At 44.7% G+C, this 26,427-nt stretch overlaps 1 protein-coding gene across 1 annotated transcript in view; it reads right to left on the bottom strand.

The window, feature by feature from the left end:
* Positions 1-25,154, bottom strand: part of LOC306917783 (uncharacterized protein) — a 34,061-nt gene extending 8,907 nt beyond the window's left edge. Inside the window, exons 1-12 of the mRNA XM_079530691.1 lie at positions 25,033-25,154; positions 21,594-21,731; positions 14,344-14,532; positions 13,338-13,604; positions 10,365-10,466; positions 9,414-9,482; positions 7,399-9,223; positions 6,245-6,418; positions 5,190-5,363; positions 4,468-4,641; positions 4,013-4,171; positions 741-802 (exon numbers count right to left, since the gene is read on the bottom strand). Coding sequence (XP_079386817.1) covers positions 741-802; positions 4,013-4,171; positions 4,468-4,641; positions 5,190-5,363; positions 6,245-6,418; positions 7,399-9,223; positions 9,414-9,482; positions 10,365-10,466; positions 13,338-13,604; positions 14,344-14,532; positions 21,594-21,731; positions 25,033-25,099 — 3,400 coding nt within the window. The 5' untranslated portion in view covers positions 25,100-25,154. The remainder of the gene's footprint in view (positions 1-740; positions 803-4,012; positions 4,172-4,467; positions 4,642-5,189; positions 5,364-6,244; positions 6,419-7,398; positions 9,224-9,413; positions 9,483-10,364; positions 10,467-13,337; positions 13,605-14,343; positions 14,533-21,593; positions 21,732-25,032) is intronic.
* Positions 25,155-26,427: the final 1,273 nt, after the last annotated feature.

Here is a 26,427-nt window from a genome sequence, read left to right as displayed (position 1 = left end):
GGGGATTAAACAAAAAGGAATCACTCTCCCCTATTAACCTATTAATTAACATCACATTTACCTCAGTATTATTTATTCCTAAATTTAATCTGGTAGCGTTTTTAATATGTGAGAAAATAAAGTGACCGCAAAAATCGCGAAAACCTTTCTGCTGTGAGTCTTGAACTCACGGCCAATGCGCAAAATGGTCTCGTAGTCTAACACCTAACACAGCAAGCTATGTAAGTCATTGAAAAGTGGGGGTTGAAGTGTGTACTTGTAGTGTGTGTTGTAGTGTGATTGACACGGGGAACATTGAAACTGTTGCGTGAAGGCGGAGCTGGCTCTTCTTCTTGTACATAACATGGGTGACTGGTCTATTTGGCAGCCCGTTACCGCCACCTAGCGATATTATAGCGTTTTCATAAAGTGTGCGTTCTCGTGTAAAGGGTCAATAAAAAATGAGAACGCAACGGGACCGTTTTATCTGGAGATGGTCGCCGTGTAAAAGGAGTCTGAGTAGGAAAAAATGGTGGTATTTTATCATGAACATTAGTTAGGACCAATTATAGGAAGAGAAGTTGAAAAGTGGTGAAGTGGTCCTTTAAGATATGATTATTGTGGGGGGTCCACAGTTCAGATTTGATTATTGTGGGGGGTCCCCAGTTCAGAGACTCGTAGCGCGGCAGGCAGGCAGGCAGGCAGGCAGGCAGACAGACAGACAGACAGACAGACAGACAGACAGACAGACAGACACTCACATCTTGAAAGGAGTCGAGGATTAATCCAGTGATCTATCCAGTGTTCTCCTCCATGATTCACACTGTAGGAAGAAATGATAAAACATTTCTATTACCATTGAATGATACAGAGAGTATGAACATGCATCACTTCATTAAGACTCTTCAGCTCACATTCACCATTAAACATTTATTGAATAAAGCAGTGGTTCTCAACCAGTGGTCCGGGGACCACGAGTGGTCCTTAACCCATTCTGGACGGGAACCCCTTTTGGTGTTTTAAGCATTATGTTTTAGCTATTGAAAAATAGCAGATCTACGAGCTTGTAGATCTTCAATTTTTCAAATCTTTGAATATATATTGGGGGGTCCCTGAAACAACATATTTTCAAATGGCGGTCAGTGGCCAATTTCATATTTAATTTTTAATTAAATAAATAGTTTGAGCACCACTGATATACTGTAGACATTTCAGAAAACTGTCATGATTTAAAAGACATTTTATTAATTTCGACGTCAGGCCTAAATGGGTTGAGGGGGCTCCAGGTGGTCCCCATGGTAACAAAGTGACCCTTAGAGATCTTTAACTCTTGAGAGTGTAAAATGAAACCAAATGGACCCTCCCGGGTGCGTTTGGTTTCATTTTACGCTCTCAAGAGTTAAATTACTGTTAAACATCTGCATTAATAAATTTAAAATAAGTCTCCACAATTAGAGAATGTAGAAGAATTGTTATTTTGATCAACGTTTGCCTGTTTCTCTACAACAACATATTTTATGTTTTAGGTCTGAGAGGCTAAATGTCATCAAATGGTGGTCCGTGACTCAAATGGGTCTGAGAGGCTAAATGTCATCAGATGGTGGTCCGTGACTCAAATGGGTCTGAGAGGCTAAATGTCATCAGATGGTGGTCCGTGGCTCAAATGGGTCTGGGAGGCTAAATGTCATCAAATGGTGGTCCGTGGCTCAAATGGGTCTGAGAGGCTAAATGTCATCAAATGGTGGTCCGTGGCTCAAATGGGTCTGGGAGGCTAAATGTCATCAAATGGTGGTCCGTGGCTCAAATGGGTCTGAGAGGCTAAATGTCATCAAATGGTGGTCCGTGACTCAAATGGGTCTGAGAGGCTAAATGTCATCAAATGGTGGTCCGTGACTCAAATGGGTCTGAGAGGCTAAATGTCATCAAATGGTGGTCCGTGGCTCAGATGGGTCTGAGAGGCTAAATGTCATCAAATGGTGGTCCGTGGCTCAAATGGGTCTGAGAGGCTAAATGTCATCAAATGGTGGTCCGTGGCTCAAATGGGTCTGAGAGGCTAAATGTCATCAAATGGTGGTCCGTGGCTCAAATGGGTCTGAGAGGCTAAGGCCCTCATTTAAATGTAAATTGTGTAAAAAAAAAAGTGTAAATTCTGCCCCAAATTCGAGTGTAGGTTTCGTAGTACACCGACGTCACGTCGGCATTTATAAAGTGATCACAAACAGCTGATCCTTCCTAATTTCATTCCTAGCAGTAATAAATGTGACGGCTGAAATCAATCTGGCACGCTCTATGAAATCAAGCCTCGCCCTCGTTTTTGCGACATGAACAACTGCAGTACGACCTGGAAACCATAGTTACATTGCCTTGCTGCCCGCCTCACCCCCCCCTCTCATACACACACAGACGCACGCACGCACACGCAACTTGCAAGCCCAACTGGTGTGTTGTATAAAGAAAGAAAGAACGAACACCTGCATTAATTAAATAAAGCTGAAGGCCTACCCTGTCTGTTCTTTCTCCTCTCGCCTCGCTTACCTTGCCTCACAAAACAATAAAAAATTGGCAGCCCTTGTGCATGCAAATGTCTGGTTTAAACCACAGCATGCAAGCCGCCTTTGTTTTAATAATGAGAATAACGGCTGCTCTGACAACTAGCAGCTCAGCTGTGTAGCTCAGCGCAGCCTGCCTCGGCTGCCTGCCTGCTTGTTGCACCGACTGCTTTAGTGCTTGTTGCACCGACTGCTTTAGTGCTTGTTGCACCGACTGCTTTAGTGCTTGTTGCACCGACTGCTTTAGTGCTGGTTGCACCGACTGCTTTAGTGCTGGTTGCACCGACTGCTTTAGTGCTGGTTGCACCGACTGCTTTAGTGCTGGTTGCACCGACTGCTTTAGTGCTGGTTGCACCGACTGCTTTAGTGCTGGTTGCACCGACTGCTTTAGTGCTGGTTGCACCGACTGCTTTAGTGCTGGTTGCACCGACTGCTTTAGTGCTGGTTGCACCGACTGCTTTAGTGCTGGTTGCACCGACTGCTTTAGTGCTGGTTGCACCGACTGCTTTAGTGCTGGTTGCACCGACTGCTTTAGTGCTGGTTGCACCGACTGCTTTAGTGCTGGTTGCACCGACTGCTTTAGTGCTGGTTGCACCGACTGCTTTAGTGCTTGTTGCACCGACTGCTTTAGTGCTGGTTGCACCGACTGCTTTAGTGCTGGTTGCACCGACTGCTTTAGTGCTGGTTGCACCGACTGCTTTAGTGCTGGTTGCACCGACTGCTTTAGTGCTGGTTGCACCGACTGCTTTAGTGCTGGTTGCACCGACTGCTTTAGTGCTGGTTGCACCGACTGCTTTAGTGCTGGTTGCACCGACTGCTTTAGTGCTTGTTGCACCGACTGCTTTAGTGCTGGTTGCACCGACTGCTTTAGTGCTGGTTGCACCGACTGCTTTAGTGCTGGTTGCACCGACTGCTTTAGTGCTGGTTGCACCGACTGCTTTAGTGCTGGTTGCACCGACTGCTTTAGTGCTGGTTGCACCGACTGCTTTAGTGCTTGTTGCACCGACTGCTTTAGTGCTGGTTGCACCGACTGCTTTAGTGCTTGTTGCACCGACTGCTTTAGTGCTGGTTGCACCGACTGCTTTAGTGCTTGTTGCACCGACTGCTTTAGTGCTGGTTGCACCGACTGCTTTAGTGCTGGTTGCACCGACTGCTTTAGCTGTAGTGCTGCTGACTGAATGATCGGAGCAGAGTGGATTCAAAGGCGGGGCTACTTGGCCAGTGGAGGCGGGGCTACTTGGCCAGTGGAAAACAGCAACATGCATGCATGTGTCTCAGACTCTCAACCACTCTTTCAAACCTCACCGTGCATTGCGTAAATCTCACGTTAATTAAATTAACGCCGTTAAAAGGAATATGTGTTGACGCACGATTAACGTTAATGTGAGTCAATGTTAACAATGTTAACTTTGACAGCCTTAGAAAAAATAAAATTAAAACTTATTTTTAACCAAGATGGATGGACACAGTCCAAGTCGACTCACTTGACAGTCTCCAGTCCAGCAGAGAGCAGCGTCTGCTCAGCATCTCCTCCTGGGTGGTTACAGCTGAGGTCCACATGCTTCAGATGGGAGGAGGGGTTGAGGGTTACAGCTGAAGCCAGAGAAGAACAGCCTTTCTCTGTGATCGCACAGCCTGACAACCTGCAGAGAAATCCACACTTTAACAAACTGCTGTTGATGCTTCAGTACAGAGAAAACTCTATTTACCTCAGAGTCTGCAGTACAGATCCACACAGAATAAAACTCTATTTACCTCAGAGTCTGCAGTACAGATCCACACAGAATAAAACTCTATTTACCTCAGAGTCTGCAGTACAGATCCACACAGAATAAAACTCTATTTACCTCAGAGTCTGCAGTACAGATCCACACAGAATAAAACTCTATTTACCTCAGAGTCTGCAGTACAGATCCACACAGAATAAAACTCTATTTACCTCAGGGTCTCCAGGTGACAATGTGGACTCTTCACTCCGGCACATAGAAGCTCAATTCCGGAGTCCTGCAGGTTGTTCAAAGTCAGGTCTAATTCTCTCAAATGGGAAGGATTGGAGGCGAGAGCCGAGGCCAGAACTTCACAGCTTCTCTCCGACAACCAGCAGTTCTTCAGACTAAATGAAGAATACAACCAGATGAGAGATTTTAAGACAAATAAAATACATATTCCTGCCATAGAATTTCCGTTGGCTCATAACAGCATACGTTTTCCACATAAAACCGTCTCTCCCAATGGGTTTTTAGATATTGATCCACAGTTCATGTTTAGAACGTTTTGTGCACTTTGATCAAACTGTCGGGGGCTGACCAGCCTGCGCGGGGGCTTACTGACGTCTAGTTACGCCCCTGATACTCAACACCAATTAAGAATTAACATTAATATAAATATCATTCAAAACTAGGGGATGACACTCTGACAGAACACATTCAACCACTCATAGTGTCATCAGAGGTGTTTAGTGTTTTAAATGTAGTATCTCAGCATAAAGACTACATACATTAGTCACTGTATCTTATCAATATTAAGGTCAGTGTGAGTTACCATGATATCTAACCTTATCCACACTGCAAATAAAGTACCACCTCCATAATAAATGCATTATAATCACTTACTATAACAGAACGTAACCAAATCAAAATAAAAATGTTAATTGAATCTGACCTGAGAATCTCCAGACAACAGTTTGGGCTCTTCAGTGCAGCACAGATGAGAGCCACTCCGGAATCCTTCAAGACGTTTCCACTCAAGTCCAGTTCTCTCAAATGGGACGGATTGGAGCTGAGAGCTGAAGCCACCACTTCAATGTGTTCCTCTCCGAGGTTACAGCCAGCAAGTCTGTAATTACAGATTAAGTGTAAAATCAGAGATGATCAAAACAGAACAGACCACGTTCACTGTCAAGGAGGTTCTCTGTGGTGCTGTCTGAAATGTGTGTGTTTGGATACTTTTCTGGCTAAGCAAATAAGAGGCATATTGAATTTAAATGTTCTCATAACTTTCCACTGTTTTCATTTGATTGGAATACAAACATTAAATAATGAAAATAACAACTTGCTGATGTTTCTCCAATCTACACATCTGACAGTGAAGTGAAGAAATGTTCTGTCAGATGAACAGCCTGTACGACCGCATGACATTTGTTGAATATTTTGGTTTGCTTAACAAAGTCCTCTGTGAACGCTAAGCAGAACTAATGCAAAATGCAACAACGTAAACATTTGGTCCTTGATCCAGACCTTGTAAGCAAACTTTAGGTGTGAAAGGCACCTAAAAGATCTTCTATCTAGTTCTTCAGACATTAGCAGGATGTCAGTAAGAACAGAGAATTGGAAGACAGATGGAAAGCATGGAACTTACATTTAAATGTATTAAGTAACGTGTAAACGTAATGACCAAGCTCATTGTTTAAAAGACCATCCTCTGTACACCCCTTCACTAATGGTACGGTCCATTTCTCATTTGGTATAGTCTGTTTTCATTGTAGAATAACTAATGAGGACACTGGTAAATAGTACAGAGAGGACTGTAGTATCTCAGCATAAAGACTACATACATTAGTCACTGTATCTTATCAATATTAAGGTCAGTGTGAGTTACCATGATATCAAACCTTATCCACACTGCAAATAAATACCACCTCTATAATAACTGCATTATAATCACTTACTATAACAGAACGTAACCAAATCAAAATCAAAATGTTAATTGAATCTGACCTGAGAATCTCCAGACAACAGTTTGGGCTCTTCAGTGCAGCACAGATGAGATCCAGTCCGGAATCCTTCAAGTCGTTTCCACTCAAGTCCAGTTCTCTCAAATGGGACGGATTGGAGCTGAGAGCTGAAGCCACAACTTCAATGTGTTCCTTCTTGAGGTTACAGCCAGCAAGTCTGTAATTACAGATTAAATGTAAAATCAGAGATGATCAAAACAGAACAGACCACGTTCACTGTCAAGGAGGTTCTCTGTGGTGCTGTCTGAAATGTGTGTGTTTGGATACTTTTCTGGCTAAGCAAATAAGAGGCATATTGAATTTAAATGTTCTCATAACTTTCCACTGTTTTCATTTGATTGGAATACAAACATTAAATAATGAAAATAACAACTTGCTGATGTTTCTCCAATCTACACATCTGACAGTGAAGTGAAGAAATGTTCTGTCAGATGAACAGCCTGTACGACCGCATGACATTTGTTGAATATTTTGGTTTGCTTAACAAAGTCCTCTGTGAACGCTAAGCAGACCTAACGCAAAATGCAACAACGTAAACATTTGGTCCTTGATCCAGACCTTGTAAGCAAACTTTAGGTGTGAAAGGCACCTAAAAGATCTTCTATCTAGTTATTCAGACATTAGCAGGATGTCAGTAAGAACAGAGAAGTGGAAAACAGATGGAAAGCATGGAACTTACATTTAAATGTATTAAGTAACGCGTAAACGTAATGACCAAGCTCATTGTTTAAAAGACCATCCTCTGTACACCCCTTCACTAATGGTACGGTCCATTTCTCATTTGGTATAGTCTGTTTTCATTGTAGAATAACTAATGAGGACACTGGTAAATAGAGAGCACACGCGCACGCGCGCACGCACGCACGCACGCACGCACGCACGCACGCACGCACGCACACACGCACACACGCGCGCGCACACACACACACACACACACACACACACACACACACACACACACACACACACATTCATAAATATGAAGTGAGTCTCACTGAACTGAATTGATGTAGTTTTAACTGAAATAATGTTATCATTTGTCACAATGACAATGTGTACATGTGTTAATTTTTATTTTGAATGAATGAATGAAGTATATGACTGCTCTAACATGATTATATTCTTATGACTACTAACCTGGCCGTTTTGCAGTTCCTCACAGCTGGGACCAGTCTCTGTCGCCCCCCCTGTGATGTGTTGCATTTCTGCAGGTCCAAGTCCTCCAGAACCTCCTCTGACATCTGCAGCATGGAGGCCAGAGCTGAACACTGGGGCTCAGAGAGTTTCTTTCCTGACTCCAGGTACTGTTGGATCCCCTGACTTACTGAGGGTTCGTTCATCTCCATCAGACAGTGGAATATGTTGATACATCTGTCAGGAGAGGCACTGCAGGGATCCATCTTCTTCAGGTTGCTGATGGCTCTCTGGATCTCCTCTGGACTGTTCTCTGTCTGACCCAGCAGACCTCCTAACAGACTCTGGTTGGACTGCAGTGAGAGACCATGAAGGAAACGGATAAAGAGGTCCAGGCGACCACTCTCACTCTGCAGGGTTTTCTTCATAGCAGCCTCCAGGAAGTCAGACAGGGAACTGTCACTGTTGTAACTATCATCTTCCAGGAATGTCTTCAGGACCTCCGTGTTCTTCTGAGTGAAACAGTGGGACAGGTAGACTGCAGCCAGAAACTCCTGGATGCTCAGATGAACAAAGCAGTAGACCGTTTTGTGGAAGAACACATCTTCTTCTTTGAAGAAGGTTGTGCAAAAGCCCAAGTTCTTCAAGTCCTTTTTCACATCAAGACCACACGCTTTCAGGTCCTCCTCATAGAAAATGATGTTGCCTTTTTTCAGTTGGTGAAACGCCAGCTTGCCCAGCTTCAGAAGAACTTCTCCTGCATACTTTATGAGCTTCCTTTTGTCTGCCTTGCCTTGTTCAGGATTCTCCCGCTGTATCTCACCCATCAGGAAGTGGCAGAACAGCTCAACCAGGGTTTTGGGCAGCCTGAATGTCGTCCCCATGTTCTTCACCATGTTCTTCACAACGGTAGCAAGGATCCAACAGAAGACTGGGCTTTCACACATGGTGAGGAGCATCTTTGATTCTTTGATCTGTGAGAAGATTGATCTGGCCTGGGTCTCATCACTGAACGTCTTCATGAAGAACTCCGTCTTCTGGTCATCTGTGATGAACCCTCGTACTTCTGTCATCCTTTTTACAAACTCCTTAGGGATCTGATTGGCTGCTACAGGTCGCGAGGTTATCCAGATGCGAGCAGAGGGGAGGAGCTCTCCCTTGATTAGGTTTACAAGGAGATCTTCCACTGGGTAAGAGTCGTTGACATTCATGAGGCCTGTGCTGAAATCAAACTTGAAATCAAAATTATTTTCATCATAACCATCCATAACAAACATAACTTTGAAGGGGAGGTCGTTGTAGTCTCTTGCCGTCTGCAATTCAGTGAAGATAAGATTAAGAATGTCTTCCTCAATAAATCTGGTTTCCGCGATGCAGCAGTGAATTAGCTGTGCCAAAGTAAACTTTTTTCCCTTGAGCAGATTTAACTGGCGGAACTTGAGCGGGAACACGAGGTGTGGGTCTTGGGGGAAACCCTTCTTGGCCCAGTCAGACACAAATTTGTGTACGAGGAACGTTTTGCCAATCCCTGCCCAGCCAACGGTCAGCACTGTTCTTATGATCAGTCCAGAAAGGTCTTTGAACATCTGACCCAGTTGGATTTCTGTTCCCTCTCCTGCCTTCTTCATCTCCATCTGTCTGACCTCATGATGGCTGTGGATGTCTGTTCTTTGGATGTCTACATTGTAGAGCGGGGTGAAGACGTTTTTAAACACGACCTCAGACTGTGTGCCCAGTTTTACATTCAGATATGAACTGTTCATGTTGCGTTGAAGCTCCTCTTCATAGTCAGTGATGTGACGATATCCTGGTGTTCTCTCCAACAGACCTGTAGCGAACAAAGCATTTACATGTTACTTACACACGCGCGTGGACAGACAGACAGACAGACAGACAGACAGACAGACAGACAGACACACAGACACACAGACACACACAGACACACACACACACACACACACAGACACACACACACAGACAGACACACAGACACACACACACAGACACACACACATTACCTCTCAGTTTCAGTTTGGCGGCTCTTTGTCTTTCCTTCTCTTCTTCTGTTAAAGCTGAGATGACAATCACTGAGAGACAGTGATTGGTCAGTGAGATGAGAGACAGTGATTGGTCAGTGAGATGAGAGACAGTGATTGGTCAGTGAGATGAGAGACAGTGATTGGTCAGTGAGATGCGAGACAGTGATTGGTCAGTGAGATGCGAGACAGTGATTGGTCAGTGAGATGCGAGACAGTGATTGGTCAGTGAGATGTGAGACGGTGATATTGATATAGATGTATTATCATTATAGTTACACTGTAAATGGATTGATTAATCTTATTATAAATAGAGTACCAGTACTTAATTTTGAGTACTCGCCGATACCAAGTACCAAATAGTTTTTGTTGAGTAACCACTTATTTTACCTCATTTTACACCAATTCCATTTCATTACAACACCTTTTAATTTAAATACTAGGTGTCTTGTTCCATTATAAATCACCTAAATACTAGGTGTCTTGTTCCACTATAAATAACTTAAATACTAGGTGTCTTGTTCCATTATAAATCACTTAAATACTAGGTGTCTTGTTCCATTATAAATCACTTAAATACTAGGTGTCTTGTTCCACTATAAATCACTTAAATACTAGGTGTCTTGTTCCACTATAAATCACTTAAATACTAGGTGTCTTGTTCCACTATAAATCACCTAAATACTAGTTGTCTTGTTCCACTATAAATCACTTAAATACTAGGTGTCTTGTTCCACTATAAATCACTTAAATACTAGGTGTCTTGTTCCACTATAAATCACTTAAATACTAGGTGTCTTGTTCCACTATAAATCACTTAAATACTAGGTGTCTTGTTCCACTATAAATCACTTAAATACTAGGTGTCTTGTTCCACTATAAATCACTTAAATACTAGGTGTCTTGTTAAGTTGTTCCACTATAAATACTTACAAGATTTCTTCCTCCAGAGTAAAACTCCAAGTGCTACTATCACCATGATGACAGTAACAATAATCCCATTTCTTAATCCTCTGCCTGGTAGTTCTTTAGGAGCTGAAAGACACAAATATAAAAACAGAACAAGAAAAGAAAATTACTTCACCTTTTTGATTCCTCTGCGACCACTTCCTGGTAAAACAGGAAGTGAACAGATCCACTTCCGGGTTGCACCACCCCCAGCACCAAATGAATGAGTGGCCCCCAGTGCCCCCCCAGCACCAAATGACCGGAACAACTTATATACACCACGGGACTCAGAACCAGAGCAGAACTCCCACCACGGGACTCAGGCAATCAATTACTACCTTTACAACAACCGCTATATTAACACTTTGATTGCTACAAGATCTCGACAGGCCTATTTGGATGTTGCTACCGTTTAACATTGCACAAAGGCCTCGGGGGCCCACAGCAAAATGTTCTCTTATAGCGAGAATCACACGCATACATCAAAAGAAAGCTGAACTTGTCCACTTCAATTTAAAAAATACATTTTGATTTTACCATGTTCCATTCTGGAGATATTGACCTTTTTGCAACACCTGCATTTGCCTGGAAGTGGTTATCTTGAACAGCGAGCAGAGTTATGGATGGTTTAAAGTCAGAGACATTGACAGGCAGATATAAAATTGAACCCAATAAATATCCTATACATCCTATACACCGAATGAAAGCCCTGAATGTGTACTTTTACGAGGAAAAGAGTAAACATTGATCCCATGTACAGTTAGACAGTAATTGGTTATTGAATGCAGCTTGTGCCCACCAGATAACTTCAGAGAAGACATGGACGTGAACTCCTCAATATTCACAAAATAAGGCCTATAGCGACATATAAATACTATATACCGTATGAAACAGAAGACTCTCTGCTTTCATAAGAAAAAAACTTCTACTGTAGTAATAATAAAAATCACACCCATGTGAAGTGAGTGGTGCAACTGTTCTCTACAGTTGCGCGGTGCAACTGTAGAGAACAGTTGCACCGCTCACTTCACAGGGGTGTGATTTTTATTATTACAGTAGAAGTTTACAGACCAAACTGTAAATAAAAGGTTTACATGACTTTCTGTCTCAGTCCGTATATAGCGAGCTGTAGTGAATAAGTACAGAACAGTTGCAACGCTCACTTCACAGGGGTGTGATTTTTATTATTACAGTAGAAGTTTACAGACCAAACTGTAAATAAAAGGTTTACATGACTTTCTGCCTCAGTCCGTATATAGCGAGCTGTATTGAACAGAATATGGGACAGAGTTGCACCACTCACTTCACATGGGTGTGATTTTTATTATTACTACAGTAGAAGTTTTTTTCTTATGAAAGCAGAGTCTTCTGTTTCATACGGTATATAGTATTTATATGTCGCTATAGGCCTTATTTTGTGAATATTGAGTTCGGGTCCATGTCTTCTCTGCAGTTATATCTGGTGGGCGCAATGTGCAATGTAACCAATTTATGACAAACTGTACATGGGATCAATGTTTACTCTTTTCCTCGTAAAAGTACACATTCAGGGCTTTCATTCGGTGTATAGGATGTATAGCATATTTATTGTGTTTATTGTTATATCTGCCTGTCAATGTCTGACTATAAACCTTCATAACTCTGCTTTATTTAGATGATGATGATGATTGCCTCATTGTCTTGATCGCAAAACATTGGGGGGGGGGGGGGGGGTTCATGGGCACATTGGGCAGCAAAAGTCTTGATCCGTACGGCTATAAAAAGTCCCATTCCACCGTTCGGTTCAGAACTATAGTATAACGGTGAGACGCGTTGTCATCAACAGCTGATTTTGTTTTTCAAGCTAGTGAAGTATATTTACTAACAAGAGAACACGCCTGGGCATGCAGGTTGGGGGCGATGGAGGAGGAAAAAAAGATTCACCCGGCTGTGATGTCGACGACAACGGATCACAACACCACGGTTTAGGACGCGGAAAAGTTCGTTATACATTACACCCGGGTCGATTACGTCCCCGATGCGTTCATTGCGGTCTTATCACTACAATTATAATGAATAAAAAAGCGTTACAAACACACGTCCGAGCGATCTCCGATTATGACGGTTCTGCATGGCGATACGTGATCCACCAACGGCACACTGTCTGACGTCTGTGTCTGTTGTCGTGGCGGCCCCTCGATACTGTGGTTAGGTTAGTTCGTAGTATTGTAGGCTCGGGGATCGTTTGGTCGCTACAGTATGAAGAAGGAAACATGCATCTGTCCATGTGTGTTGCAGACGTTATGCAATGCAATGCCGATCGGATCCGGTGCATATGTGTTTAGGCAGCGATCCGTTCGTTTTTTTCCGAGAGACAGAGCCAGGACAGAGCCCCCATCTCGCAAGGCCCTCCTCCTGCAGGAGAAACAGGAGGGGAGGGGGGAATCGAGTACTATAGTGTTGTGTGAAAGCCAATAGGTGGAGGAAAGCCTGGTGAGGTGAGGTTAGGTGAAATTTGATTCTTTTCACACACCGACTGGATCATTCCATGGGCGCGTCCATTTTACACTGGCTTAGTGGCTTCTACACGTAAAGCGGCCCGCCCTCCTGTTTTCAGGAGGGGAGGGGTTTTTTTTTTTTTTTTTTTCTGATCACGTGAGCGGGACTAAGCCGCAATGATAGGGGGATGGTTCTTCATTGTCCGGGTGGGTAAAAAGATGAATGAAAGTATGCTATAAAAAAGTGATGGATATGTGGTTCGCACCCGACGTTTGATTAATTGATAACGTATTGATACGCGATTCGCGTCGGCTGTGTTAATGGCAAGTATTTCCTACAGCTTTGAGTCCAAAAATCAGAACACACACACACACACACACACACACACACACACACACACACACACACACACACACACACACACACACACACACACACACACACACACACACACACACACACACAGAGTAAACTACACACCTTTGTAAAGCACGTTGTGATGAGAACTCTGCTCCTCACTGAACAGGTTCTTTATTTGACAGGATATTTTTTTAACTTTTCGCCATCTCTCAGTGTTGTAGATGGTCGTCACCCAGGAGTCGGGTCCGCTCCATTCGCCTGCATCGAACTTCCAGCGATAGCCGACCGGACCAGACTCTGTGACGTCGTCACAGTGACAGTGCAGCGTGCAGTTGCTGGAGTTGGAGTCACACGGTTTGAAGGCCAGGATTGGCTTCGGGACTTTCTCTGTGGAGGACACAGAATGAATTACTGCACCACACACACCTATCATCTATCTTCAAGTAGGTAGTAAGTATGTGTCTCCTGTCACAGGCCTAATGTTGTATATATTATACCACAGGTCGTTTCGAGGAAGCAATCTGATTGGTTGAAACAGCCTTCTAGCCGTGGTTCAAACGAGCACCACTCCACACCTAATCAAAACAAAGAATTCAGCTGCTCGGTTCTCCCAGAGCGCAGCAAAGTCGGTGGCTAAGCTAGCTAGTTTCTTGGGATCTGGAGTGTCAGTTTAGTATTCACTTGATCATTGTCTGCAAACCGTCATGTCGGTTTATTGTCATTGTTTATGTAGTGTAAATTGTCCTGTAAGTCCATATGGGCGGGGCTTCTTCGGAAGCATGACATTTAAATAAAGAATCAATCAATCAAAAAATCAAAATATATCATGAACACACTTGTACAGGGCTAGTCGACTATTCAACTAGTCAACTAGTCGACTAGTAAATCCACTAGTTGATCATGCTGGTACTAGTTGACTAGTTCATAAGAAGAAAGACTTCTTCTTCGAAAACTGTCAGGATTTAAGAAGACATTTTGTAGAATCGTCCTCAGGTCTAAATGGGTTAAATAAAATGTATCGATAATATAAAATAAAATAAAACATCATTAAAGGACAGCCAATAAATGACGAGTTAGACTTACTCATCTCTTTAAGCAGGTAAGTCTTGTTGTGAGTCATACTTACTCATCTCTTTAAGCAGGTAAGTCTTGTTGTGAAGACTGTGGTTGATCTCCACAGAATACCGCCCGATGTCTTCTACGGTCATGTTGTCGATGATCAGCCGAGCGGTGTGTGTGTCCAGTGTGGAGCGGTCTCTAAACGTCATGTAGTAATCCAGACCTTGGACCGGATCCCACTCCGCTGCCTTGTTGGCTGTAAAAGACCACAGAGCAGTGTTGTTTTCATCCACTGATACTATGACACTAAATAAATGTCCGTCGACTACCTTTTTCCACTGGCGAAAACGGAATTAAAAACTAAATGAAAACTAAGCTATGACGACTAAATCTAAGACAAAATATACTGACAATTTTAGGAAGGGACTAGTGGACAAGAGATCTAGTATAAGTCATTTTACAATTAGTTGCATGCTGAAAATAGCTGATCTACAAGATCACAACGCGTTGCGATGCGTTGTGATCTTCTAGATCAGCTATTTTCAGCAAGGTTACGGATACTAAAACAACCCTGCCACAGACCAACAGAAGCTTACGGATACTAAAACAACCCTGCCACAGACCAACAGAAGGTTACGGATACTAAAACAACCCTGCCACAGACCAACAGAAGGTTACGGATACTAAAACAACCCTGCCACAGACCAACAGAAGGTTACGGATACTAAAACAACCCTGCCACAGACCAACAGAAGGTTACGGATACTAAAACAACCCTGCCACAGACCAACAGAAGGTTACGGATACTTGCCTCCAGCAGTGTTGTTATTGACAGCACATTTTGACTTTAGGTTTAGTCATAATAGTCTCTTGAATAGTTTATTTAGTTTTAGTCACATTTTAGTCACCTGGAATGTTGTAGTGTTAGGCCCTTTCCCAATTCCCCCCTTCTCCATCGCCCTTAGCCCTTCCCCTTGCTGATGCGCGTTCACGTGAGGAGGAAGGGTTATCTCAATTCTCTTTGGAGCGAGGGGTAGGGCCAAGGGGTAGGGTTAGGATCCCCTTCAAACCAAGGGACTTAGCGACCAGACTTAAAACGGAGGGACATGACACAGAGGGCGGAAGGCGGACGAGGTAAGACGCCTTTTCAGTCCTTTATTATGGAACTTATGGAAGAATATGATATTAACCAATATTATTTGAATGTTTTAACAATCTGCATCGCCAAAAATATCGCAATCTCTAGCAAAGGTTAACGTTACCTCACTTGAACTAACGATATGCTACGGCGTTGCATTCATACAACGTTACGGTAACGTTACCCATTAATTTCGCATCGGCGCTTTATTATTTTTTATTTACCGCCGGTGCCCTGGTGGAACAACTCGGATGCAAACTACTAGCTTAACTAGCAGGCATCAGTCCGACCCCCAGACCACGATATGTCAACATTCTGCCGTTTTGGAGCTCTTAAAAGCCGTGAAATAGCCTACTGTACCTACACAACGCTGCCGCTGCATAACGTTGGCTACTCGCTGCAGTGATAGCTGGTATGGTTTTATCATGACCAATGTTATGCTAATCCCCACAAGTTGCAAAAGTTACATAACTAATTAGCAATGGTGTTGTTTTTCCCCCAGGCAAACCAGCTATGGAACAGACAGCAAGCTGCTGTACAGCCTGTACATGGGATGGAGATGGATCACGATTGTCCTAAATGTTGTTGAATTTTAAACATTATCATTCATATTATTATTAGCATTAAGCATACCACGACTTCCATGATAGAAAATGACTCTGTTCTTAATGATATTAAAAACAATGAACACAGTGACCACAGCCCCTTCTTTCTATACTGTAAATTGTTTTTCCTTTTTCTAACCCTGTAGGCTATATGATATATAACTGTACCCATTCTATACAAACTGTTAATACAATAATCAATGAATCAGGTACAACTGTTGAGCAGTGTGTCAGAATGAGCTATATCTAGCTGAATTACATTCTGGTGGGCTACCAAGATGAGACAAAATTACAATATATTTATTTCATCATAACCACAGCCATAAATATTTACGTTCCATCTCTTCTCCCAAAATAGCCGATCTACAGCTTATAGCAGTGGTTTCCAAAGTGGGTTATGGGGACCCCCAGGGGTCCTTGAGAGACTTCCAGGGGGTCGCCAGCTAAATGATAGTTTGGAACCAAATGGACCCATAAGGGTCCATTTGTACACTCTCAGAGACATTGATTTTACAATATAAATTGGGGATCCCAGAGACAGAAAAGCCATCAAATGGGGGTCCATGGACTAATGCATGTCACACTGGTGGTCCGTGACACTGCTAGATTCGTAAAAGTATATGGGGTGCCTGGCATATCTCTTCAAATGGGGGTCTGCGGGCTAATTCGTGTCAATTTGGGGGTCCTTGACATGAAAAGGTTTGGGGACCACTGGCCTGTAGTGAGCTTGCAGATCAGCTATTTTCTGAGAACAGGTTGTATATCAATATCTACAAGGGACGTTCAATATTTAGGGACGTTCCAATTCCTAGGGTGATGATTTATCCCCCTACCCCTTGACACTCATTATGAAGGGACAAGGGGAAGGGGCAAGGGCTGAGCGGTAGGGTTAAAAAAGGAATTGGGAAAGGGCCTTAGTCTATAGTTTTAGTCGACTAAATATACAGTTGATTTAGTCGACCAAGATGTGTCTTGATGCCGTCGTAATGTAGCCTGGCTAATAAGCCAGACTGATATCACACAACACTGTCGCGGTATATTCGTCTGGGCTGGCTCCACTTGGATTTCATTTCCCGGGGGGCGGGTTCAAACATTGTATCTTTGACGCAATTGGTCAGAGCTACTGTCAGTCAAAGGTCTCAAGCATTGAACGTCACTGTACCAAAGCCCGCCCATATTGCATACCGTGTCCCGATTGGTCCGACCTGTTCTCGGTTGTAGGAAAGAGGCGTGCTACTGAGCCTCGCCAGACCGTAATCCGCTGGTAGGCAATTTTTTTTTGCCAACGGCTGATTCGGTCTGGTTTATTAACGACGCGTTGTGAGCTTGTAGATCTGCTATTTTCAGCATGCAACCAAGTGTAAAATGACTTATACTGGATCTCTTGTCCACTAGTCCCTTCCTGACATTTTTGTCTAGAAATTGTCAGTATATTTAGTCTTAGTTTTAGTCATTGTAGCTTAGTTTTCATTCAGTTTCCATGTAGTTTGTCAGGGAAAAAAGGTAGAGAGAGGAGAGAGAGAGAGAGAGAGAGAGAGAGAGAGAGAGAGAGAGAGAGAGAGAGGTGACGGTCCCTCGTTCGGGCGAGAGGGGAATTCTTTCCACATAAAATGCTACATTCCAGTTCAGGACGGAGAGGACACTTTTCTCTCCGACGGTCAAAGCGGCGAGGGGCTAAAGCCCCCTTTCATAAGCAACACATTGATGAACAACAGAACAAGCTGATGGTTTCAGGAGTAGAGACAGGAGAGCAGGTAGCTGTCTTTCACTCCTTTTTTGGGGTGACCCACCCCGATCCGCCCGCCGCACGATAATTACGCTAAAAACCTTGTCCCGCCCGCGGGCAACGGGCCGTCCCACGCATCACTTCTGGGTACACAAAGTTACATCTTCACCTGCTATAACCCACAGCAACCCCCCAAGACAGTCCGTTGCTGCCCTCTGCAGGCCTGGGCTGCACTGGCAGTTAGCTGGAGCGTAACCAACTTCAATATATCACAAATACCTACAATTAATGCAACGCATGTTCTGCCTTCCTTAACCCATGTTAGCAGATCTACAAGCTCGTAGCGCGGCACTCTACGAGCTTGTAGGTCTGCTATTTTTGAAAAATCATGAAAATGTGGCGCAGATCTTTGAATATACCTGTATATTCTTTCAGAGCAAACGTTTTTAACTCAAATCTTTGCTTCTGTGAGGTCCCAATATTTTCAGATGGGGGTCGGCGGCCAATTACATATATTTTTGGGAGTCCTTGACATGAAATTGTTTGAGAATGACTGACATAGAAACATAGATTTTTCAGAAAACATGCGGCCCCCGAAAACATGCGGAAAACATGCGGCCCCCACCTTCACTTAATGTGGCCCTCGGGTTAATATCAGAATAATGATATATTATTGATTTGCAAACATGATGCGTCTAAATTAGTAGCTTAATGAGTACTGTATTTAGTTTATAGAGTTAACATAACTACAATTAAAGGCATTTGAAAGGCATTTCAAATTAAATAAAAATGCTAATTTTCACGATTCCAGTTGAAAAATGCCAAAAAATAACTCAGGATTTCAATTCAAATAATAGCAAAAATAGCTGATCTACAAGCTCAAAACGCATCGCAGGTTGTAGATCCGGCTATTTTTGCTACAACAGTAATATGCACTGTGGCCCTCTGGAGTGAGTGTGGAACTATAGTGGCCCTCTGGAGTGAGTGTGGAACTGTATAGTGGCCCTCTGGAGTGAGTGTGGAACTACAGTGGCCCTCTGGAGTGAGTGTGGAACTACAGTGGCCCTCTGGAGTGAGTGTGGAACTATAGTGGCCCTCTGGAGTGAGTGTGGAACTATAGTGGCCCTCTGGAGTGAGTGTGGAACTGTACAGTGGCCCTCTGGAGTGAGTGTGGAACTACAGTGGCCCTCTGGAGTGAGTGTGGAACTACAGTGGCCCTCTGGAGTGAGTGTGGAACTATAGTGGCCCTCTGGAGTGAGTGTGGAACTATAGTGGACCTCTGGAGTGAGTGTGGAACTGTATAGTGGCCCTCTGGAGTGAGTGTGGAACTACAGTGGCCCTCTGGAGTGAGTGTGGAACTGTATAGTGGCCCTCTGGAGTGAGTGTGGAACTGTATAGTGGCCCTCTGGAGTGAGTGTGGAACTGTATAGTGGCCCTCTGGAGTGAGTGTGGAACTATAGTGGCCCTCTGGAGTGAGTGTGGAACTACAGTGGCCCTCTGGAGTGAGTGTGGAACTACAGTGGCCCTCTGGAGTGAGTGTGGAACTATAGTGGCCCTCTGGAGTGAGTGTGAAACTATAGTGACCCTCTGGGGTGAGTGTGAAACTATAGTGACCCTCTGGGGTGAGTCTGAAACTATAGTGACCCTCTGGAGTGAGTGTGGAACTATAGTGGCCCTCTGGAGTGAGTGTGGAACTATAGTGGCCCCTCTAGAGTGAGTGTGGAACTATAGTGGCCCTCTGGAGTGAGTGTGGAACTATAGTGACCCTCTGGAGTGAGTGTGGAACTATAGTGGCCCTCTGGAGTGAGTGTGGAACTATAGTGGCCCTCTGGGGTGAGTGTGGAACTATAGTGGCCCTCTGGAGTGAGTGTGGAACTATAGTGGCCCCTCTAGAGTGAGTGTGGAACTATAGTGGCCCTCTGGAGTGAGTGTGGAACTATAGTGACCCTCTGGAGTGAGTGTGGAACTATAGTGGCCCTCTGGGGTGAGTGTGGAACTGTATAGTGGCCCTCTGGAGTGAGTGTGGAACTACAGTGGCCCTCTGGAGTGAGTGTGGAACTACAGTGGCCCTCTGGAGTGAGTGTGGAACTACTGTGGCCCTCTGGAGTGAGTGTGGAACTGTATAGTGGCCCTCTGGAGTGAGTGTGGAACTACTGTGGCCCTCTGGAGTGAGTGTGGAACTGTATAGTGGCCCTCTGGAGTGAGTGTGGAACTATAGTGCCCCTCTGGAGTGAGTGTGGAACTATAGTGGCCCTCTGGAGTGAGTGTGGAACTACAGTGGCCCTCTGGAGTGAGTGTGGAACTATAGTGGCCCTCTGGAGTGAGTGTGAAACTATAGTGACCCTCTGGGGTGAGTGTGAAACTATAGTGACCCTCTGGAGTGAGTGTGGAACTATAGTGGCCCTCTGGAGTGAGTGTGGAACTATAGTGGCCCTCTGGAGTGAGTGTGGAACTATAGTGGCCCCTCTAGAGTGAGTGTGGAACTATAGTGGCCCTCTGGAGTGAGTGTGGAACTATAGTGACCCTCTGGAGTGAGTGTGGAACTATAGTGGCCCTCTGGGGTGAGTGTGGAACTATAGTGGCCCTCTGGAGTGAGTGTGGAACTATAGTGGCCCCTCTAGAGTGAGTGTGGAACTATAGTGGCCCTCTGGAGTGAGTGTGGAACTATAGTGACCCTCTGGAGTGAGTGTGGAACTATAGTGGCCCTCTGGGGTGAGTGTGGAACTGTATAGTGGCCCTCTGGAGTGAGTGTGGAACTGTATAGTGACCCTCTGGAGTGAGTGTGGAACTATAGTGACCCTCTGGAGTGAGTGTGGAACTATAGTGGCCCTCTGGAGTGAGTGTGGAACTGTATAGTGGCCCTCTGGAGTGAGTGTGGAACTGTATAGTGACCCTCTGGAGTGAGTGTGGAACTATAGTGGCCCTCTGGAGTGAGTGTGGAACTATAGTGGCCCTCTGGAGTGAGTGTGGAACTATAGTGGCCCTCTGGAGTGAGTGTGGAACTATAGTGGCCCTCTGGGGTGAGTGTGGAACTATAGTGGCCCTCTCCATCGTCAAAGTTGCCCAGCCCTGGGTTACGGCATGTTTTTGTTTGCAACGGTTGGATTTCATGTCCAACGTAATTCTGTTGTCCTACGATGGCTTTACTTGAATTGTATTCAAGTTGAAGCTTATTTTGTTCAACTGTTTGTTTAAAGGCTATTGTATTTTGTGTTATTTTGTAGTTTTCACGCTGCTTCACCAACTATAAAAAGCCTCGGTTTGAAACTATTTTTTTTTTTTTTAATAATTTTTATCCCACAATTTTGTAACCCATTTTTCACCCCTGTGTCAATTATCTAATGTGATCCTGGGCTCTACACACCCTCCGCCAACCTAGTCCCCATATATGGGGGACATGGGGAGAGCAACGGACTTGAACTCATGTTTCCTTCATGCCTGAGTGTCCAAGTTGCTCCTTTACACCTGACAGGGGGGAGTTTCCCTGGTTGGACGTAGCGTGTGGAAGGAACACGTTATTCCAACCAGTTCCTTTCCCCTCCATCAGGCGCCCCGGCTGGCCAGGGGGAGGCAGTTTAGAGACCAGGATTACTGCATGTTTTTTGTGAGGGTACCTACCCTAGGGGACACGGGGAGAACATGCAAACTCCACACAGAAAGGCCCTTTCGCCAACCCCGCCTCGGGTATGGGCACTGATGACGCGGAGGAGGAAACACGCCGCCAGTGCCCACAGCGTCCCGAGCGGGAATCGAACCCATGACCTTCTAGCTGTGAGGCGACAGCACTACCAACTGTGCCACCGTGCCCCCATCGGTTTGAAACTCTGTGTCATCACCAGTCCACATACCGAGCCAGGGTGCGGATACACCGGGTGCGTGCAGCCACATGACGCTGGTGATGGCTTCAGGAACAGAGCGGTAGTCTGGGGACAGTTCCACGTGGATGCCTCTGTCTCGTGGTGGAAGGTACACGGTCACCTCTTGGGCTGTGGAGAGAAACACATTCAATCAGTCAAGTTGAACAGTTAAAGTATAGTGAAATGTAAAGGCCTTATTCATACTCGTTTTCGGTGAAGAGCTGACCTGCACCGAAAACTACAATATGACGTCACTGAGCCGTGGTGGTGAGAGACTCACCGCTCACCCAAACACATCTCTCTGTTTTTACTAAAACTACAACATGACGTCACTGAGCCGCGGTGGTAAGAGACTCACCGCTCACCCAAACACATCTCTGTTTTTGCTAAAACTACAACATGACGTCACTGAGCCGCGGTGGTAAGAGACTCACCGCTCACCCAAACACATCTCTCTGTTTTTACTAAAACTACAACATGACGTCACTGAGCCGCGGTGGTAAGAGACTCACCTCTCACCCAAACACATCTCTCTGTTTTTACTAAAACTACAACATGACATCACTGAGCCGTGGTGGTAAGAGACTCACCGCTCACCCAAACACATCTCTCTGTTTTTACTAAAACTACAACATGACGTCACTGAGCCGCGGTGGTAAGAGACTCACCGCTCACCCAAACACATCTCTCTGTTTTTACTAAAACTACAACATGACGTCACTGAGCCGCGGTGGTAAGAGACTCACCGCTCACCCAAACACACCTCAATGTTTTTACTAAAACTACAACATGACGTCACTGAGCCACGGTGGTAAGAGACTCACCGCTCACCCAAACACATCTCTCTGTTTTTACTAAAACTACAACATGACGTCACTGAGCCGCGGTGGTAAGAGACTCACCGCTCACCCAAACACACCTCTGTTTTTACTAAAACTACAACATGACGACACTGAGCCGCGGTGGTAAGAGACTCACCGCTCACCCAAACACATCTCTCTGTTTTTACTAAAACTACTGTGGTGTATTATGAATCATATAGCATATTCATAACTACATGGTTAGTCATAATTGTACATTTTAACTTCTGCAAGCCATTTCTCCCTGCATCTCCCTCCAGTGTCTCACCAAAGTGCCTTAAACTGAAGGTCTATTTGCACATCAATTCTTTGGCTGAGTGATCTTGGATTTTATCACTCAGGATGCTTTCAAAATAGACCACCTGGGGCTTTGGCCTTTCTGTGTGACTGATAATAGACCACCTGGGGCTTTGGCCTTTCTGTGTGACTGATAATAGACCACCTGGGGCTTTGGCCTTTCTGTGTGACTGATAAGACCACCTGGGGCTTTGGCCTTTCTGTGTGACTGATAAGACCACCTGGGGCTTTGGCCTTTCTGTGTGACTGATAATAGACCACCTGGGGCTTTGGCCTTTCTGTGTGACTGATAATAGACCACCTGGGGCTTTGGCCTTCCTGTGTGACTGATAATAGACCACCTGGGGCTTTGGCCTTCCTGTGTGACTGATAATAGACCACCTGGGGCTTTGGCCTTTCTGTGTGACTGATAATAGACCACCTGGGGCTTTGGCCTTTCTGTGTGACTGATAATAGACCACCTGGGGCTTTGGCCTTTCTGTGTGACTGATAAGACCACCTGGGGCTTTGGCCTTTCTGTGTGACTGATAAGATAGACCACCTGGGGCTTTGGCCTTTCTGTGTGACTGATAAGTGACAGAGGAGACATTCTTTAGGGGAGGAGGCTACAGTTTGTCTCATTTTATTATTACTACAGTGACTGTCACAGTTGGGGGTCTTTGACTTCCCCGACCCCCCCCACCACACACACACACACACACACACACACACACACACACACACACACACACACACACACACACACACACACACACACACACACACACACACACACACACACACACACACACACACACACACACACAGCTATCATGAAGTCTCATGTTTCTATGTCAGTGGTGCTCAAACTATTTAATGTCAAGGACCCCCAGAATTATCTGTATTTGGCCGTGGACCCCCATCTGAAAACATGTTGTTCCAGAGACCGTCCCCCCGAGAAGCAATTATATGAGTTTAAAACATTCGCTCTGGCCTGGGCCGTGGCTCAGCGGTCCAGGCACCTTGGCTGGTAATCCAGTCTGGCAGTGCCGCGTGGTCGACTCCCGATCCCGACGGCCTTTACTGCATGTCTCCCCCCCCCCCCCCCCCCCCCCCCGTCTCTCTCCCCATTTCCTGTCAGCCTACTGTCTGTCCCTCCATAAAAAATATAAAATAAAGGCGAAAGCCACAAAAAAACATTTGCCTGCTAATTACAGAGAGAGAGAGAGAGGGGGGGGGGGGGGGGGGGGAGTTGCACCACTCAGTTCACACAGGTGTGATTTTTTCATAAAATAGCAGATCTGCTATTTTTCACAAACAAACATAATGCTTAAAACACCAAAAGGGGTTCCAGTCCTGAATGGTATTTATGGTACAACAGTCACTGTGAAAAGTACATCTACAGTAACTAACAATAAAAGTATAGAAGCACCGCTCCCTTCACACGGGTGTGATTATTTTTTCAAACCCCCCACCCATGCACCCACCGCCCCCCACCCATGCACCCCCTCCCCCCACTCATGCACCCCTCCCCACACATGCATCCCCCCACCCCACCCATGTACCCCCTCCCCCCCCACCCATGCACCCCTCCCCCCACCTCACTGGACACGGAAGAGACACTTCTCTAGGCGCCATCTTGACACACTGACATTCTGCGTCCATTAATGAGTAGAATACTTTTATACTTTTGGACAGCCTAGCTATACTTTAAGTACATTTTGAACACCGATGGGTTTGTACTTTCAACTCCGTAGTAAATCCCAGACTTTCACTTGTGAGTTGTGACAGAGTGTCTGTGTTGCAGAGTTGATGTTAAAACTTAAAGTCAAGTAAAACTACTTTTTTTCCCACCGCGCGCGCACGCACACACACACACACACACACACACACGGCGAAAGCAGCTCCATTGAGTTATAAATATGAAAACCGTCTCACGTTTATAAACAATTATCTGTCTAGAACGACAACTACTGTATATAACTACAACTAGCCCACTGTCTATAACTCACGGTGGATTGAAGGCTCTCCGTCGAAAAAAAATAAAAAACAAAATACATACAAAAATCCACATTTTAACCTTTTATGTTAAGCCTCTTCAGTAAAGTAAATATCCAGACAGTCACACAATGATACACAGCTGTATAAATCAATATAAACCACATTGACTCCATTTGGAAGGAACTTTTTAAAACCACACCCTGTTTTCCTTCCAGTAGTGTTAAAAAGTAAAGGGTTTTAGTTTCCAGACGGGTTTTAGTAACAGTGTGAATGTAAGTGTACATATAGCGTACCTGTCCCAGGTGTGTTACAGCTGCTCCACAGAACCAGCACCAACAGCACGTAAAAGTTTATCTGCATGATGATATTCGGCCTCAATGCCGTTAGAACTCTGCTGTTTACCGCGAAGAACAAAGACGACGGGAGGACCTCCATGTTGTTGTGCTCTTCTAGCCGGGCTCCTCTGCTGTGAACCTTCACCCCTACTAGCCTCTCGGACCCTAGAGCCTAACCTCTAGGACACTCCCCCTAGCTCCCATTCGATGCGATGCAGAGCCCTCTAGAATTAAGAGTTGCGACATTGAGGGGCAGAAAAGAAAACCGAGCCTGGATGGAGAGGGACAATTAAGCTGGAGTTGGAAATACATTGTTTTCAACGAGGGGCGGCGCAAATAAGAGCTATTTTTAGGCAATGTGTGCAACATCACATGACGACTGTTTTAAAGTATTGCACAGTGACAACTAAAGTCTCTACCAGTCCAGGACTTGTCCCTATAGAGACACACGGGGACTACAAATTTCACGCCCCCAAATGAGACAGCGGCCCCACTTCTGGTCCGTTTCAACTGTGTACTGCAGCTGCCAATACAATCCCTATGAGAGTCATCATACAATACCCTAATTTCACTGGTTCATTACTGAGGCTATAGCGATTTTTTTTTGTGTTCTAATAAAGTGTCCCATATGTTTAATTTGTCCTTTTCAATGTCACATACCTGCCATCTCAATATACATCCTACAATGTACTATAATATACTCCATCAGTTTGTGAAAAGTGCTAGCATTGTAAATCTCAAGTCAAAGTGGTCGCACGGTATATACGTCACGGTTGCATCCCTTGAGGTTTTCAATACCCAGATATATTTGTTGTATTTCGTTTTATATGCTATGTATTTGTTGAAAATGATCTAAACAGCATCTTGCAAGACTATTATTAATACTCATCTGGAGTATTCACTAGGTAGTTGAAAATGTCAGGATGTCACTCCTCCATTTAGCTGTGTTATTTTCCCATGCAACTATTCAGCAAAGTTAATTATACAACAAGTTGACAGAGGTAAAACACACCGTCGGAGCTCCGTGGTAGGTAGAACATATATAGTAAGCCTGTGACATGTTCCAAATATAGACATGAATAACAAAGTCAGTCGGGATCGGGATGTATATTGAGAATTCCACTCTTCAAAGTCGGCGCTCGTAGCCTCGTAAAGGCAGTGACGTCCCGTAAAAGCGACAGGTTCTCTGTCTGCCGTCTCCCCTCTGCTCCGTTAACATTATGGGTAACTCATTCAAGTGGTAAATTAAATGTGAAATACATCCTCTATTGAGAAAACAACAATATATGTTGACAAAGACACTTCATACATTTGGAAACATATTTTTATTCAAATCAATATAGTCTTCAGTTC

The sequence above is a fragment of the Electrona antarctica genome, assembly GCF_951216825.1.
Source record: "Electrona antarctica genome assembly, contig: scaffold_55, whole genome shotgun sequence".
NCBI lineage: Eukaryota > Metazoa > Chordata > Actinopteri > Myctophiformes > Myctophidae > Electrona > Electrona antarctica.
Note: the sequence above shows the minus strand (reverse complement) of the source record. Positions and strands in the feature narration are given on the sequence as shown.